This window comes from Agelaius phoeniceus, chromosome 4 (genome assembly GCF_051311805.1).
Source record: "Agelaius phoeniceus isolate bAgePho1 chromosome 4, bAgePho1.hap1, whole genome shotgun sequence".
NCBI lineage: Eukaryota > Metazoa > Chordata > Aves > Passeriformes > Icteridae > Agelaius > Agelaius phoeniceus.
Genome location: NC_135268.1, coordinates 46,050,249 through 46,066,491, shown reverse-complemented (window position 1 = coordinate 46,066,491; position 16,243 = coordinate 46,050,249). Strand labels below are relative to the sequence as shown.

The 16,243-nt window shown below is 34.0% G+C and overlaps 1 protein-coding gene across 2 annotated transcripts in view; it reads right to left on the bottom strand.

The window, feature by feature from the left end:
• SGCZ (sarcoglycan zeta) overlaps positions 1-16,243 on the bottom strand; it is a 394,909-nt gene that overhangs the window by 23,400 nt on the left and 355,266 nt on the right. For both annotated transcript variants that reach the window (XM_077177494.1, XM_077177495.1), the window contains exon 6: positions 868-940. In XM_077177494.1, coding sequence (XP_077033609.1) covers positions 868-940 — 73 coding nt within the window. The remainder of the gene's footprint in view (positions 1-867; positions 941-16,243) is intronic.

The window sequence follows — 16,243 nt, the reverse complement described above, 5'->3', positions numbered from 1 at the left end:
CAGTGCCTTTGCAAATGTAAGGCTGAGCATTTAACCATTCTTTTCTGCAGCAATCAATCAGAAACACTTCTGGGCAGGTAAAGAGATAGTTATATAATGTTCAAAAATCACATTAGAATTGAGTCAAAGCCTATACTCTTTCTCACCAGTTCTGCTGGAGTAAGACGAGGAAGGACCTTTGATTTTCTGTGATTCTCATTATGAATCACATCTATATAAGTCACAGATTAGTACTTAGCAGTGCACATACATGCACTTCAAAAAAAAAGCTTTCACTTTACACTTTTCCAAGTTTTTTTTTCTACAGATTCCCTAGTAAATTTTAAACTTAATCATTTACTATCTACTTATTTCTCCACGTTGACTATATACAGAAAAATTTAACATTTAGAAATGTAGCCTCACTTGGTAATGAATATTTGAAAAGTGTATGTGTTAATATTAAAAAGTCCAACAACCCAGAAACATTGCTAAATGGAAAAATCTGGGACAGTTTACTTAACTTGACCTACGTATTCTGTAACAGCTTATAAAAAATCAGACTGGTCTGATGCTATTGAACAATACTACACACACTGGACCTTACAAACACCTGAAAATTCCAGCCTCTAGGAAAATAGATTTCTCAAGAATGCCACTATGGGAGGCAGGTCATATATAAAAAGCACTATATTTTACATTTCATGCAATAGGAGTTTGTGGGGGTCTTTTGACTAGTTAACAAACTGGAATCTATAAGGGTTTTTGTATCCATGAGTCATTAAATAGGCAGTATATATATTACTATACAGATATTTTTCTTTTAATCCAGAGTTAATTTTTTTGGAGAATATTTGATTTAAAAGCAACTTTTTGAACAACACCTACTTGAGGTCTTGGGAAGGTTCTGCTCTGATATGGGGTGTCTCCACAGAATGCCCAAACACTGCCCCTTCCGTGCCTAAAATACATAAATAAAATACAGTAAAATTACTTTGGAAAATAAAAACACATTGAAATATATGACCATAAATTGACACTATTAGGAAAAAATATCTGATAAAATCCTTTATTAATAATTTTCAATTTTTCTTCATATTTACATTTTCATTTCTATATCAAAATCTGGACCAACATCATGTGAAGCTCTGGATTTCTGCTTTTTCACATACAATTCTGGAACACTTCCAGATCCTAATTTTTCAGAAATGGTTTGGCTGAATGTTTGTCTCCATATTTTGGAGAACAATTATTTTACAGAGAATAGAAATTATATATTGGTGTGGCAAAAACACAGTAGAGAAATGTCTGCTGCATTTTACATTCTGGTTATTTTGATTACTTAAATTGAGATGCCAAGCTTTTATAAGTTTTGAGATAACTCTCTCTTGCCTGAAGTTGCTGGCTTAATCTAGATATCTGACAGTTTCAGAGTTTCTTTCTATCAGATCTTTCTCAGTGAAAAATTGTATTCTCATGGAATGTTCTTTGTGTTGTTTTAGAAGTGGACACTAAGGTTTCTCCTACTGGGCATTTAAAATACAGAGAAAGAAAATGGATAGCAGTTTTTCAAATCTGAATTGCTTCTCTATTGAATTTTGATTTTTATTACTAGGTCCGACTTGAATATGGTAACTCCACAGTTTTCATTAGACAAGCAAGATTTTTCATTGAGAAACTCCTCTTCAATTAAAAAAATACAACTCTAGTAAACATTCACTGAAGTTATTTCAGAAAAAGACAATTCTTTAATAGATTTTTAAATGAATTTCTTGAAAGAAAATGATGGAGGAAACAAAAGACAAAAAAATAATAAGGATCTTTGTTCTTTGTCAAAGTAATAGAAAACTCAAGAAATTTATATGTAATGAACAGCACTATAAAATCAGCATTTCTCTTACCTCCCCCCTCTAAGGACTGAAGACATAAAGGTTATTTATACCCTCACTTTAATAGATAGAAATAGCCTCCATATGTATTTCGGCATTTGAAATTTGCCTCCTTTTTTTCACTCACTGGCAATCATCATGCCTATCCTTGTTTACTGGTTTATCCAATGCCATTGTTTTTGTCATCCACTTACATAAATTTTGCTTTCCTTCTCTGAAGATGGTTTACTTGGCAGTGTGTAAGGCAAATAGCTTAGAACTAGGGAGTGAAAATCTTCCCAACAGAGAACCTCCAGCAAAAGTGAAAGATCTCAATAAAAATGTGTAAAGTGGGTAATGCATTTATCTTCTATCAAAATAAGATCAAGGAAACTGTCTGGGATAACTATGGCTCATTACTAAATATTCTTGAATTAATTGCTATATTTCAACAGCAGAAGGTTTCTAAGACTTGAATTCTGAGTAGACCTAAAAATATACCTACAATATCTCACAGTAGGTCTGCAAGAAGTGCTCAGCAGAACATAGCCACCACTCTAATTGCTACAGTATTTTAAATACAATAAAGTATTTTCAATTATTAAAATATTAAAACATTTAGCAAATTTTTTCAGAAACTCTGGATGTCAAAGAAGATAACTATTAGATACTTCTACAATTGACCAATGATATTTAGTTTCAAATCATTACCAGGATTTAAAAGCAGAATGAGATTATAAATGCCAAATTGGTAACATTACTTTTTACTGTTAAAAGGAAAATAGCCTGAGAAAGAGGCAAAAAAACCCCAAGCTAAGCAAACTTCAACCTTGTAACAATTTTCTAAATTCCACCTTCATTAAAACAAAACAAAAATAACCAATCAAACAAAAAACCCCACCAACTCACCCCACCCCGCAAAACTTTAATTGTAAAGTAGTCTATTAGTATGGAGTATTGAAGAGAGGAAAAGAGTAATGAATTAAAATCCTAGTTGTTTATCTCCAGGAATCTATAACCTTTACAAACATTCTGGGAAAGAACACTGAAAACAACTTTATTACAGCGACTGCTTTGAAGATCTCAACAAAAAAAAAAAAAAAAACCTGAACAAAATCCATTTTCTGTAACCAAGTTTTGCTGTGTGTTACAGAAAGCCACGGGAGGGAAAAACTCAGCATTTCTTTTTTCCAAGTATTATTCCTAAATGTTCTCTACAGAATCTGTTTTTTACATCTGACAATGACTTCAGTTTCTCTTTCCTTTATAAGACCAGAATAACATGCCTGTACAGCCAGGCCTTCTGCCACTCAAAATAAAGCTCATCCCCATCTATAAGGAACCTCTCTGGGAGCTGAATATCCAAAATCAGAGTGTGTTTCCAGATCCCATTCATCATTTTCATCAGTAAAATGAAATCCTTTCAGTGCCAAGGGCCCTTTTTATTTTTGAAGGTGGCAATGGAATACGGAGATGTAAACAAGCGAGCAGAATGCAGAGATGCCATGGTCTTATGAGAAGACCATGCCTGTAATATTTGAAAGAGCATTGTCAATGCAAAGATGCACAAAATTCACTCTAGTATGAGTCTGACATTAAATGAATCAGAAGTGACAAAGGTATTATCAGGCAAAGACTGATAATAAAAGTTAAATGACAGCTAGTTATAACCCAACTTTAGTATCTCCTCACTTTCAGCATCACTATTTTAAAAGATGAGAAGGCATTTCTTCCCTAAGAAAATAGAAATTTGAAAGAAAGATCAAGTTTTTCAAGCAGACTGGAAATCCAGGCAGGTAGAATTAAAGATAAACTTATATAATTAAATAAAATATAGTTAAAATTAAAACCAAACAAAATATGCTGCTTTTTCTATTTGAAAATGCAATATTAATGTTTTTTTTTCTTCTCATACAACTTCAAAAGCAGAAGTATAAGTTCCTGTAGTAAATGCTTTATTCTTAAAAAAATTACTTTCAACAGTTCAAGAATATCTCCAATTCCCTTTATTACATAGTGGAATAAAAGCAGACACTTTCAATTACTTTTGTTTTAGTAAGAAAGGTGAAAAAGATCAGCCAACCAGAATTTATTGATATGTTTCCTGCAGTTAAACAGCAGGGTCAAGAAAAAAGAAGACTATCAGCATTACTAAAAATACAGAAGAAAAATGATATTATCTTTTTTATCAATTTACTATATGCAAATCTGTAGTAATTTGATGGGAAGCTGGACCATGTAGTTCAGTATTCTTAAGAAATGCTACTATACATGAACCTTCCAATGACCTAACTAAATAAATAGAACTATGAAACCAAATTCAAAGTCCATAGCACTATTTTCTAAATGAAAGAAATATACTTTAGGTATTTGATATGTTACAATGTTAAAATATTTATTTTTTACAGAAATAAGTGGACATTCTAATAACTATATTCCCAGACTTACAGAATCATAGCTAAGACCTACTTTGAGATGAGTGAAATTCTAGTGAGAGATGAATGAATACAAAAAAGGTACAAAAAGTAAAGGCTTGAACCTTAAAACCCTTTCAAGTACAGCTCAAAAGAAAGGAGTTAGGGAACTGAATTCAATGGAACATGAGTTAGAATGGATAACTATAAGAAGTGAACCTTTTAGAGGAAATAAAATCACAAAGCTATGAAATACATGCAAAGGATCTAAAATCAAAATTGTAAGTGTAACTGAACAAAATTACCCACACTTCCAGTTGAAGGGAATGAGTTAAGTAAAGACTTCACCAAGAATGAAACATCAATGCAGCCAAATTACTGATCAAAAAATACCAGTTGTTATAGAGGTTGCTGGAGAACACTCAGTAAACAGCACAAGCCAGTTAAGAGGCCAAAAGTTCCATTCTGTATTTATAGAGAAACCTTTTTATGCACAGCTTTTTAAACAGATTTATAAACACCAGACCTTTAAGAAACTTTAAACAGAACAAATCAAAATTACCCTTCTGCTACAAGCGAAAACAGTCACACGACCCTGCTGAAACGGAATATTCAGAATTCAGAAAGACCAGTATAGACTACTAATTTCTGCTCAGCTTACTGGTTTCTGAAATTCAGCCTCTGGGAAATAATGTGTCATTAAAAAAAATGGAAGTGCAACATTGGCCTTCAGTTCTGGATTATATTTGCTTATGCATGTGCATACTGAGGAAGTTTTTTTCATTCATTCAACCAGCAAATAACCCTTTCATACTTTCTGAGTAGTTAACTTTCATAACAAAATGGTACCTTTCAGTGGCTCTGTAATTAACTAGGATGAAAAGACCGAGCTGGGGGTTTTTTCTGTTTTGGGTTGGTTTTATGGGGGAGCTTGTTGGAGTGTGGGTTTTTTGTCTTTTCGTTGTTTGGGGTTTTTTGTTTTGTTTTGTTTTGTGAAAAGAATGCTGGCTGAGGAGTTGATAAGGCAAGAACTAAAAACTGATGAAGTATTTTGCTGTGGAAAATGACCCACATCACCATTATCCTACTCCTTCACATCAGTCATGCAAGCAAATTACCTGACAATGGAATTGTGAATAATTTTGATGTGTACAAACTACATGCCATTGCAGCATCACATACACAGCTCAGTTTTACCACCTTGATTTTTCACTAGGTTTTTCAGAAACATCAAAAAACATCAATTACTGAGACTATGCAAGTACTAGATTGGGATGCCAAATTTTCCATGAGTTACAGACTTTAAAGAAGGGTTTGTAAAATATTTATTATTTTTGAAGCTTGCAATTTTATTTGTTGCACATTAATTAGTTAAGTTAAAGCATTGACAGATTTCACAAAGAGGGATAGATAATCAAGATTTTTTTTTTTACCATTGAAGAGACCTTAAAAACACAGACTATGTGTTTTAAGTTGGAACTTTTATGTTCTAAAAATTAAATTGCAATAAAAAGAAATCTTAATTCTTTTACCATGTGTACATAGATAAAATTTAAAAGGTTTTTAATTAACCTTGAAAGCTGTTGTTCTACAATAAGACCTTGGAAGAGCTAATCACTGCCAGACTGAAAAAAAAAAAAAAAAACAGAACTAAGCAACTACGCAAACCAATGATCATTAAAAGGTGACATAAAATTTTCCTTCTTTTGTAAAAGCCCAGTTATTATAGTTTATTTTGGGATTATTAGGAATGCTGCTTCTGGCCTTCATGTTGGTTGTGCATTTCTTAAAGACTTCCCATTTTTTAAGATATTTGAAGTGTAATTTAGCTAGGCACTTGTATTGAAAAGTAAGATTCAACTGGATTTTTGCAATGGAGATGTACATGACTAAAATGAAAGTGAGTTATTTTCTGAAAACATGACTGACATGATTGCTGGCATTTCAATCTTGCAGGGTCCCTCAGCAGCAAAACTGACTAATGTTAAATGATGAAGGATTCAGATACGACACTGATGTGGCCATATATGAGGTATATTATAGGTAGGAGGTTGTAGTACAGCCTGACTAGATGCAGTTGTTTACTTATAAACTAAATCTTCAGAGGTAAGCTGTTATTTAAAAGTAAATTCAAAATGGAGTGATTTAGATTTATAACTCAAAGCACTTGAATATGACTAAGTTGTGATGCATATTTTCTGTATGGGAGTCTTACTAAAGCAAAGATTCTTACTAAGCCTTTCATTTAAATTAAAAGAACAACTTCCCCAATAAATTAAAATTCAGCATCTTCAGTGAGCTAAATTTTGATCAAAGCAAATTGCAACTCCAGGAAATACTTGCAAAATTGCTACAGTCAGTACTTATCTTCTTAAAGAGCATCTTCACTTATTAAGTACAAACATTTGAAACAGATTCCTAATGGTGGGCTGTTGAGACACCTCTTGCCTTGCACTGCAAAGTAAACTAGATTGTGACTATCTGCTCAGTTTCTCATCCATAGAATTGTTTGAAGGTTCAAATCCAAAATCTATGTTTGGCCACCACTTGATTACTTTTCTGAAAAAGTAAATCTATTTGAATAAAATCTGGACTGAGAATAGCAGTAACATAATTCAATTAATAATTGGAAATTACTGTTCTAAATGCTCCCTCTGAGATGAAAAATCCAATAAATGTAAATGAAACTGCTGAAAAGTCACATTAAATCTGAATGCTTCCTCAAAACATGAATGAAATTGAAATATATATAGGGGGTTTAGAGAAAAGAGGTTTTAAAAACATAATAATTTCTGCAATATCTTTTACTTTTTCCCCTATTAGGTATGGCAGATGGAGATACACATGACAATAAAAATGATGAAATACAATAATTTTCTGCTTGTATTAATTCAGTCTCCTTGCAACTTTACAACAGCTAGATATAAGAATAGACTTAAAGATTATATTGAGATTTCACTACAAATAATTTCTAATACCAACCCCCCCTCTCAAAATTCATCATCTTCTCATATAAATAATGATTTGGACTTGCACTTTTCTTAAAATTGTGTAAATTGTTTTGGGTTCATTGTAGTTCATCAGACACAAAAACTGTCCCTGTCTACATTCAAAAGATAGAATTAAATGGGATTATTTTCATATTTAGTAAGTAAGAAATATCACATTTTCACTTTGTTTTAGTAGATAACCCTAGATTTTGGAACACTCAGGCTTATGCTCTAATGAATAGTTAATGAGTTTCAAAGCAGAATTATTGTTTCCCTGATGAAAAATGAATGAATCAATGAATAAGAAGACTTTCAAACAACAGTCAATAGCTTCATAACCAGGGGACTCACCTGGAATGTAAAGAAATGGTACATAAACTTGGATATCCCAACTACAAAATGGGAGAATGAGAAAAATGTTTTTCACTCAGTTTCAAGAACAAATAGCAATAATTTCCCATTTTGAAATTTTTTGGAAAATACATCTGCTCACCCTCAAAACTTAGCCAGGAATGTCCATCCAATTTCATAGAACCATACAGCCATTAAGGTTGGAAAAGACCTCCAAGATAATCAAGCCCAGGCCTTGACTGATCACCACTTTGACAATTCACCACAGCACTAATTGTCATGTCCAGTAGTTTCTTGAACATTTCCAGGGATGGTGACTCCATCTTTTCCCTGGGCAGCCCATTGGAATGCTTGACCGCCCTTTCAGTGCACAAATTCTTCCTGATGTCCATCTTGAACCTCCCCTGGTGTAACCTGAGAACCTGACTGGTTCTGTCACTAGTCCCTGGAGAGAAGAGACCCACCCATCATCTTTCAAAAAGAGCTAAACAATCCCAGATGTCTCAGCTGCTCCTCACAGTCCTCACTCTCTAGACACTGCACCAGCTCCATTGCCCTTCCCTTGACGTGCTCCAGCACCTTGGTGTCTTTTGGAAGTGAGGTGCCCTGAACTGGACCCAGCACTCGAGGTGTGGCCTCACCAGTGCTGAGTACAGAGGAGCAACACTAGTTTTGATACAGGCAAGGATGCATCTGCTTCAAAAAGCTCTGAAATAAAATAATTTATGATCAGCTTTTGATAAAAGCAAAGGGTATTTTCCCTTCAGTGATGACATTCCATGAATAAATAGTATGATTTTGAAAAGTTAAAGCTCAGAGGAATTTATCAGGAATTTGCCCATTAAGTCTAGCAACTTAGATGTTTAAAGTAGGAACATAGATTACTTATATTTTATCTGTAGTCAAAATGGAGAAATTGGCATCTCTAGAGGGTAGTTACTAATGATAATGGACTAAGACTAGTGCAACAATGCAGAAAACCCAAGCACCTTGAAGCTTCTGCCTTCAACACCTGATCAGCAATTGATCTGAATTTCATCTAAATTGGGAAAATCTTGTTTGGAAATCTCACTTGAACCATATCAGAAGTCATCTAAGTTTCTTACCCTTAGCATTTTGACTTCTTCATAGGGTACCACATTCACCTTTTACAGGCAAGTTCCCTGTGCCATATGCAAATGTGCCTTTATTTCTGTTCTCTTTGCCATTACTGTAACATACTGATGAATTGTTATGAGTGTGTTAGAATTACTGCTGCATTCATACATTTTAGTAAGTTGTTTTATTTATGCTAAGGAGGCCACAAAGCAGCAGGACAATCAACCAGATTTTTTAAATATCTGTACTATAGTATTTTTACTGTATTGGAACTAGTATGCCATTGATAAATTATGATCAGATATTTAGATAAGTGTTTTTGTGCACCCCGTAGAAGTTCATCATATGCAAGTACATAGTATGTATTTAAAAAGTTTTTAAATGCTTCCAAATATTTCTGAATACGTGCAAAAATTAAAATCCATGACGAATCCTTACGTGTATTTCCACCACGCCAAAACAGGGGTTTGTGGATGTAATAAATTTTGGTGCCTATTAGACAAAAATGCAACAAAAATACTAGCAACTCAAATTAGTGAAAGTCTTTTAATTTTTCAGGTACTAGAAATAAAATGAAGCTATAATATTAATTACTTATAAGGTTGTTAAAAGGTTTCTATTTGATATTAGCACTAGAGATTATAACCTATTATAAGTTCCTGTTCCTGCTTTTTATTAATGTTCTGGTTTTCTCTCCAAAAGTAAATTACATAGATGAATATATTTAAACCTGGAATTAGGTAAGTTTTTATTGCAGTTTGAAATGGAAATTTTGCAGCTGTGAGTGGAAGTGTGAATGTGGAACAGTAATTTTGTCACTTAATATTCTCACCTTCAAGTCTGCATAGCTGTGAAGCTATGCTTTTAGTTTAGCAACAAAATGGAAGCAGGTGTATTTCAAACCAATTAACTGCAGTGACTGCAAGCCACCAATGGCTGTGTTAGCAAACATGTGCCTATTTGTTACATGTACTAACCACACCAAAGACAGCCTTTTATGCAGGAAAGGATGAGAGATATTAAAGCATAGTGTAATATAGGAAAGTTGGCTGAAATATGCATCTTTTGCCAAAGACTCAGATGCTTTTTTCAGGCAAGAACCACAAGAGATGTGCCACATACCTTGCAGATGCTGTAGGAAGAGGGTTTATGGCAGTAATTTACTGCTAGATCTACCACTCCATTTTCAAGATGGGACTGAGCTGGTCACAGAGCAATTTATCAGTGCCAGTCTCAACAGTTCCTTCTACATCACCAAGGAGCAGTATGCAGGACTCAGACTATGACCACAATTCAGATTACTTGGCAAATGTTGCAACAGTCCAGCTCTGCTGTGAGTCTTGTGGCAAAACCTTAATCTTGTCTTTGCTCTTTTACTGTTTGTGAGTCAGGAGAGACTCAAAAATCACAATCTCATCACTGCTGCAATACAACTATCATAAATTCATCTTTCACACGCCTATCATAAATTCAGACTTTTAAGATTTAAGCTCGTTCCATTGCCGTGCTACGTAACAATGCACGTCTAGCTCAAACTAGCAAAGCAGGGTTTAGTGCTGCATCAAAATTCAGTGTGGTCAGCTGCCAGAGAAACCTGTTATGCACATCCTCTTCAGGTACATTCTATTCAGGCATTTTCAGAAGAGAAAACTAAATCCTGGGCACCAGGACAGTCATGCCTAGGAAACAGACTGTCATACAATTTGAAACTCATCATGAAATTAGTTATTTTGCTTTATCATTTGTAAGTTAAAAACACAGAAAAATACATATCCTTTCTCCAACTATCAACAAAAGCCCTTACTAGTTTCAGAGACAGTTTAAGAGACAATAAGAAAATCTTTTTTATTTTGTCTTTTCTTCAGATCAACTGTAAGAGGTATTTCTCTATATTATCCACTTAATAAACTGTCATGATGCTTAGCACTCCAGCCTTTCAGTTTACACTGAAGAGAATGTGACTGGGAAAACCTCTATTCTTTTATTCTCACACCTTCCAAAGGAATATACTTTTAGATTTAATCTTCCTTGTCCTTTAGACTCCCTCTGGCCTCTAGACATCCCTGTAAGTAAAATATTCTTTTTTCTAGCACAATACTTCCTCTGCTCCTTTTCTTGTTTTACATTGAAATTCCATTTAGTATCTATATAATTTTTTGCATTAATTTTTTGTCTAAATGAAATTGTTCTGAGTTACTCTCAGATTTACTATCAAGAAGAAAAAAAAAGTGTTTTCATTAAAACTTCAAATTCAGAAATTCTAATTGTATTTTCCTTTCTTTGTAAATCTAAATATAAACCAGGTAGAAAAGGCCAAGAATGACAGTGACAAGTAAAAACATTGCAACTCTAAAAAGCCTGAAAACAGTTCTGACAGCTAAAACATGAAACAAACCTGTTGATAGATACTCTTTCTGCACAATATGCTTTATCTCTTTTCCCTGCTCTACACCGAGAGTGTAAAAACAGATTTAAAAAGTAGTCCATCCTTTGGTAATGCTGCTAGGATAAAAATACCAAAAATAATACAATTGGCTTGCTTGATATGAAAATAAATACTTTTAAAAAACTATCTCCCTTTGATGTTTGATGAGTAGAGACTTTCAGATGCAACTACCAATCTCACCTCATGCTTTCAACCAGAAATTGGGACAGGAATTTTTCAACTGAACCTAGAATTTGTCTACTTCCAGTATCTTGCTTTGTTGAACTTGGAAGCATCTGGGGTCATAGCACAATATCCAAGTAGTTTTAAAATTTTCCATGCTGCTGTTATCTCGATCTCTGACCAACACAACACACTTTGCAGACAGTGATGTAGATGAACAACAGGAAAATATCCTTTTGTATTGTAAGTAATGTAACTTGCTGTCATTTCTATCACACTTTATGAATCAAATTGCATTAGAATGATGATACTTAAGGGAAAATTCTCTACTTGAGCTAAATGATATTTTGGCATTTGTAAAGTGATAAGGCTGCCTGTAAGGACTGGAAAGCATTTGTACATGATTGTGCATGTGTGTCTGTGAATATGTGTGCTCTAATCTACTCTCTAGCAGTGTTTTTCTAGCATACTCACAAATAATGTTCAAATGTATTACAAATCTGACAGCTTCAATGAAAACCGAGGTACATGCTAAAGAACAGTTACCATAAAACTGAATTCTAATGCTTCCTAAGTAGGAAGAGGTAGATAATCATATCCCACTATACCCATTACTCATATTAGTATTGTCAGGATCAGCACAACTGTTCTTCAGGTACTAAACCAGTAAAATTTATGCTATTTATATTCAGTTCAGTTTAACAATGACTGTAACATATGACATCAGGAAGCACAGACACATAAGTTTAGTGTGGGCTACCAGCATGATGAGTTTCTGAAAAGAGAGGATCCTTCCTCTGACTGCTTTACCTTGCAAAGCTCATTCATTCTATCCTTTCTCAGCTTCCCCTCACAGTACCAAATTTTAGTCAAAAGTGAAGTTGACAATACATCCCAAAAGCAATTAACCTACATGTAAATGCATGTAGTGATCTCTGGCTTTTTTGTCATGCTACCCACATTTCATTCTAACCAATGTATTATAGCTTAAAACCCCCCCTAAAGAATATAAATAAAACTACAATGAAGAGGACTGTATCTAATATATTAGTAAGAACTAAGATTATAAAGAAAAAAATTTACTGAATTTATCTAAGATGACTTGTGACTAGACATAAAAAGGAACTATTTGAGCTCTGCTAAGGCTTATTTCTCTCTGATCATTTAGTTCTAAACCAAATCAAGTTCAAAAACCAGTTAATCTTCAACAGATGATATAATTAGCTCTGAAGTAAAAAATGAAGGAAATTCCACATTCTCTATAGCCAAATTATTTCCCTGATCCTCTATTCTCTCATTTAAAAGATTTGTGTATTTGTGGATTAGTTGGCATGAGGTATTTTGTGGGGCTTTTGAGGGGTTTTTTTTGTTGGTTGGGGGTGGTTGTTTTGCTTTGTGTGGGTGTTATTTTTGGATTTTGGCTTTTAACTGATAGATAGCATCCCCTGTTTTTCAACACATTGTTTCTCAGGGCCTCAAGACTGATATAAAATTCTCTTTGAGATTTTTTTTTCTTCAAGCTGCACAGCACCAACTTGTTTTTGCTTCCTCAGAAATAATTTTTCTGGACAGCTAATCAGTCCCAGGGATGTTGGTTCCATCCAGTTGTTTACTGAACAGTGGCACACCAAACAGGACTAAACTCTTTGAAGAGGACCTTGCCAGTGTGGAAAAGATGAGAAGATCTTCAGGGCCTACTCCTGTTTACACATTCTAGCTTCATATTTGATTTTCTTGTTTCACATGATGCTTTTGACCTTTGATCAAAATGCTTTCTAAATCTTGTTTTGGGGGTACGTTTAAGTATTACTTAGGATTATTTTGAGGTTTGAAAATTGACCACTAGAAGTCAATTCGATTTTTTTTGCTGTTGCCTTTCCCTATAACTTTGGAGCAGGGGATGTTTTAGTTTGAAATAATTTTAAGACTTCGTTTCAGCTTCACATTCTCAGCAACACTTCTCACATTACTTTTTCAACATCGTGTCATACTTACAATCTGTGTATTTTTTTTGTACAATCTTGATATTTTCTTTTTTTTTTTTCCCCTAATGGATGGTTGTCTCTGAAGATAAAAGTCTTTTGAAGTTAAAAGAAACTAGAGGGCCCCAAATATTCCAAAATGTTGTCACCAGGCCCTATGCATTAGATAATTAATTTTCTTTATCAAAAGCCTAATCTGTTTAATTTTTTTTTGTTTGTTTGGTGGTCAACATTACCACATAGGTTATTTGCCCTTTCTTCAATACCCATGAACTACAAATAATTATTTTGTATTTCAGAGTAGATATATAGCTTTTAGATGCATCCATTTCTGCCTGGATATTGAGGTTTTTACTTCATTCTATTTTTGTGAGATAATTTTTACCACAGAAAATTCCATGTCTTTCATAGAATATATGTTGATTTTTACCACCTCTCACTTATAGAATTTACATTATCTATTCTGAATTTTTAGGCATTTCTATCTATACTTCTTAAACTTCATAACACATACATATGTACTTTCTGAGCCTTGAGCAAAGCCACATTGTAATACACAATTCAAATAAAAACTCCTATATATATCTAGATGATATTTTTCTACAGCCAGAATAATGGCTTATTATGTTTGTGTCTTGGTGCACTGAATTTAATGCTGTCAGACACTGTGAAATTTAAACTCATCATTAGCCACAATGAGGATAGGAATTTAAATTCACAATGTAGGCTGAAAGCTGCAGGCCATATTTTTTTTTTGTTTAAATATTTTTTTTCTGGAGTTGCTTTTTGTGTGCAAAATTATTCCTAGCTTATAGGAGTCTGCTATGAATAAGATTTGAAATGTATTGCAGAGGAGACATTATTGGAATCTATGTTTTTCACAGCTTTACCTGCATACCCGCTTTATAAACTGATCTAGTGAAAACAGTGAAGTCCAAGATGTTACTGGTGGTGAGCTAACTTTTCCTGTGAGTAAGGCTTTGAATCAAACTGTGACTGCCATGGACTCAAAGTCCTCAAACCTTCATGTGAGGCTTTCTGATACTCTCCGCCTAAATTTAGAGTCAATTCATGTAAGTTTGTAAAGGATGATGTATGTCATGACAAATGCTTCTATAATCTCACCATGCAGTTTATGATTACTAAATAAATTAGCCTGTGCTGAAAGATGGGATAAAAATTTGCTTAAGGTTCAATAAAAAGAAAAATGCCACTTTGTAGGGCTTTCTAACATAATTCAGAGAAAATGGAGTGCACTTCTGACATGTATTACATGTCTTACAGTAAGAGGTACATCAGTTTATTCTTAGTGAAAAGAATAAGATGCCAACAATATCTCCTGAAAAAGTAACAGTATTTCTCCTATTCTGAAAGCTTTAAAAATTGAAGTCCAAATGATTTCATCTTCTAGCACCCAATGAGAATACTGCTCCAGGACAAAACAAAAATTCTTTGGCCTGTAGTGTCACCATTATAGTGTGAGTATTTGGAACCAAATGCTCTTTTCTATTTAACTGAAAAAATCCTACAGTGTTCTGCAGCCTGACCCTTATCTCACACAACATTTTTTTCCAGATATAAATAAACGACAAGCAAGTTCTTTAGGGTAAAAAAAAGGAAAATAGGAATGTTGGAGCTCTTTTATGATTCACCTTTCCCTCCTGTGAGTAGTTATATCTTAAAAATAGAGATGGGTCTGGCTGCTGCAATTTAAATGTGCATTTTCAAAACTACAAAGCCTGAGGGCATGTGAGTGTCAGACTGAGCTCAGGTTTAACTCAGAATGTTGCTACAAAATCTGAACCCAATTAATACCCAGTTCCTGCATCAAAGCCTTCTGAAAGTTTAGAGTGTATTTTCCAAAGAAGCTGTTTTGGTTGGATTTAAAAGTTAGCTTACTAAGAGTGGGGGAATTTTCCACTGAGCTTTGACCCTTCTCTAGTTCATGTGGATTTGCCTGGTGTCATGTAATTCCAATACCTCAAACTAGAAGTACTTTAAATTGCATCTGTAGACTTTACACAGTCCTTCAGCAGGAAACGTAGAATATGATTAGGCATATGATGCAGAAATTGGCAGGTTTTCTTAAAAGCATTAATTCTTACATTGGCCACAAATATCCAGTAGTGGATATTAGTATTGATCTTAGTGTTAACTGTTTAACCTGAAAATCAGATTCACTCAGTAAGTTTGAACCAGGCTCTGGATTGATGCTGCTCTGTACCAGAGCATGGAAAATGTTAATTTGCTAACCTTGCAAAAATGCTGGCTGCATTCTGCAAAGCAACAGCTCAGACAAGAACAGAACCAGCTTTAAAAAAATAAACCCTATTTAATAGAACTAGATGGATTACAGCCCAGAAGGAGAAGAAAGGATTAAAATCTGTCTTCTCTTGTAACTGATGTTATCATGAAAAAAAGGAAAAAAAAAGTTGATTACTTAAGGAGAGTTATTAAAAAAGTATGGATTACAGAAAGGCTGACTCTCTAGGTAGGAGGTGATTTTCTTCTACCTTTATTGTGAGTGTTATTTATCTGTTTGGGTGGGCTTTTTTCTTTTCCTTTCTTTTGCCTGACTATATGCTGGCTTCTATTTCTCAGTCTACAGAACAGGTGAGATAAGTATTTTTCACTGAAATGGCTGTAGAGGAGCTGACTATGTTTTCTTGCTCAGGCAGAACTCTCTGCACATTTGCCTGCTTTTTTGGTTTATTCCCTTTTCAGAAAAATTTTTTTTACCAAGACTTATTTCACTTTACATATGTTTCTGAGACCAATTCTTCTTTTGCCTCCCCACAATTTTAAGTGCCAAAAATCAAAATCTTTATTTTGCCAAGAAACTGTTATTATCCTTAGGTTAATGTATTCTTCCAACAGTCTACACAGTCACCTCCAGGCTGGTGTAAGTACCACACTGCTTGGAGTTTGAGCTGGCTGGATGCATTCTACCCTT